The sequence below is a fragment of the Hydra vulgaris genome, chromosome 13 (genome assembly GCF_038396675.1).
Source record: "Hydra vulgaris chromosome 13, alternate assembly HydraT2T_AEP".
Classification (NCBI taxonomy): Eukaryota; Metazoa; Cnidaria; class Hydrozoa; order Anthoathecata; family Hydridae; genus Hydra; species Hydra vulgaris.
The window spans coordinates 32,482,501-32,483,992 of NC_088932.1; the positions used below are offsets into that span (position 1 = coordinate 32,482,501).

General features: G+C 29.4%; 1 protein-coding gene across 1 annotated transcript in view; it reads left to right on the forward strand.

Annotated features, from left to right (window-relative positions):
• The window catches only part of LOC136089805 (uncharacterized), a 4,377-nt gene extending 3,273 nt beyond the window's left edge, over positions 1–1,104 (forward strand). Inside the window, exon 2 of the mRNA XM_065815894.1 lies at positions 973–1,104. Within this exon, the coding sequence (XP_065671966.1) occupies positions 973–1,104 (132 nt within the window). The remainder of the gene's footprint in view (positions 1–972) is intronic.
• Positions 1,105–1,492: the final 388 nt, after the last annotated feature.

A 1,492-nucleotide genomic window follows, 5' to 3' on the forward strand; every position in this document is an offset into this window, starting at 1 on the left:
ACGAAATATGTCATATAATATAAAGGATAAATATTACGGATGAATATAAGGGATAAATATAACGAATAGAGTTCATTTTGTGAATGGAATCGATCAAGTGTACAAAAATTATAACCCAAATAAGAAAAAATAACGCCAATATAACTGATAACCTTTACTTATTTCAATGTTATCCATTATATTGACGTTAGTTTTTTTAGAGTGTATGTAATCATTCAATAAAAAAACAAAGTTTTTCTTATTTCAACCTTTCATAACCAAAACAATCGCGAACTGTAAAATGAAATTTTTTGATTTTTCAGAAATTTGAAAATCAAAAAAGAAAAGCTGTCCGTTCATTAGAAATTATAGTCTAAAACTGCAAAAGTTGTAAAAAAAAATTTTACACCAGTTGAAGAGCGTGTGCATATTAAAACAATAAACTTTTATTTAATTGGCAACTTAAGAAATCAGCAATGTGTAAAATTTATTATCCGAATATGCAAAATATCCATTTAAAAATGAAGTTCCAATTTCCAGTTGCTAAAGATATTCTTACGTAAACAAATTTCAAGTTGCTTGAGAGAAATTTACAAAAATAGTTACAAGGAACTTAACTTTAACTTTGGCAAATTCATTTTGAAAAAAAAATAAAGTATGCAAAAATTTTAAAAAATGAAAGAATACCACTTGGAACTTGTGATACATGTTGTTGCAAACTGAAAAAACTAAGTAACGGAGCTAATGCCTTGAAGGCATGACAAATCTACAGTTTTGGTTCTATTATTGTGAAGCCATTCACAAGACTTACAGCATGTTGTGATGGCATTATTTGTCAAATTGCAAAGGTAAAGAAAAGCATTTAAAAATGCTCTTGCATCAAAACCCTTACAAGAAGAAGGAAAATTAGTTAAAAAATAATGCTTGTTTTTCATTGCTCGTGGAATTTCTCACAACTCTAGTGATACAACTTGCTGTATAAACTTAAAACAGTTTGCAATGGAAAATACTTTGAGCAAAGAACAAGTTGCTTCGTCTGCCGTTGCATCAAAAGAAGCATCTCACGGCGGAACAGTTCGTCTTGGTCAAGCTCATGACAAATCTCTTACAATAAGACAATGTTAGTTATTTTATTGTTATGTACATTCTGAGTAATACAAATGAGATGTGAAGTAACTGATTTAATTTTCTTTCTTAAAGAACGTTTGCAGCTCAGTTCTTCTTTCAAGAATCTTTGACAACAAAAATATGGTTAATATTCAGCAGAGTACTGGGATTTCAAACAATAGAATGAAAAAACTTGGATCTTTTCTTAACCAAATTAGTCTGTTTGCCTTCTTGGGTTCAATTTTTTGCAGAAATTTGCTTTAGCAGGATCTATTCTGAAGGATTTTTCATTCTCACCTTCGTAAAATTTCAAGATTCTAATGAAGTTCGTGACATTGATAAGTGTATCAACTTAAAGCCCATAAGGAAAATATCAAAAGCTTTCTAAAGCTCTCACGTTGTAAAA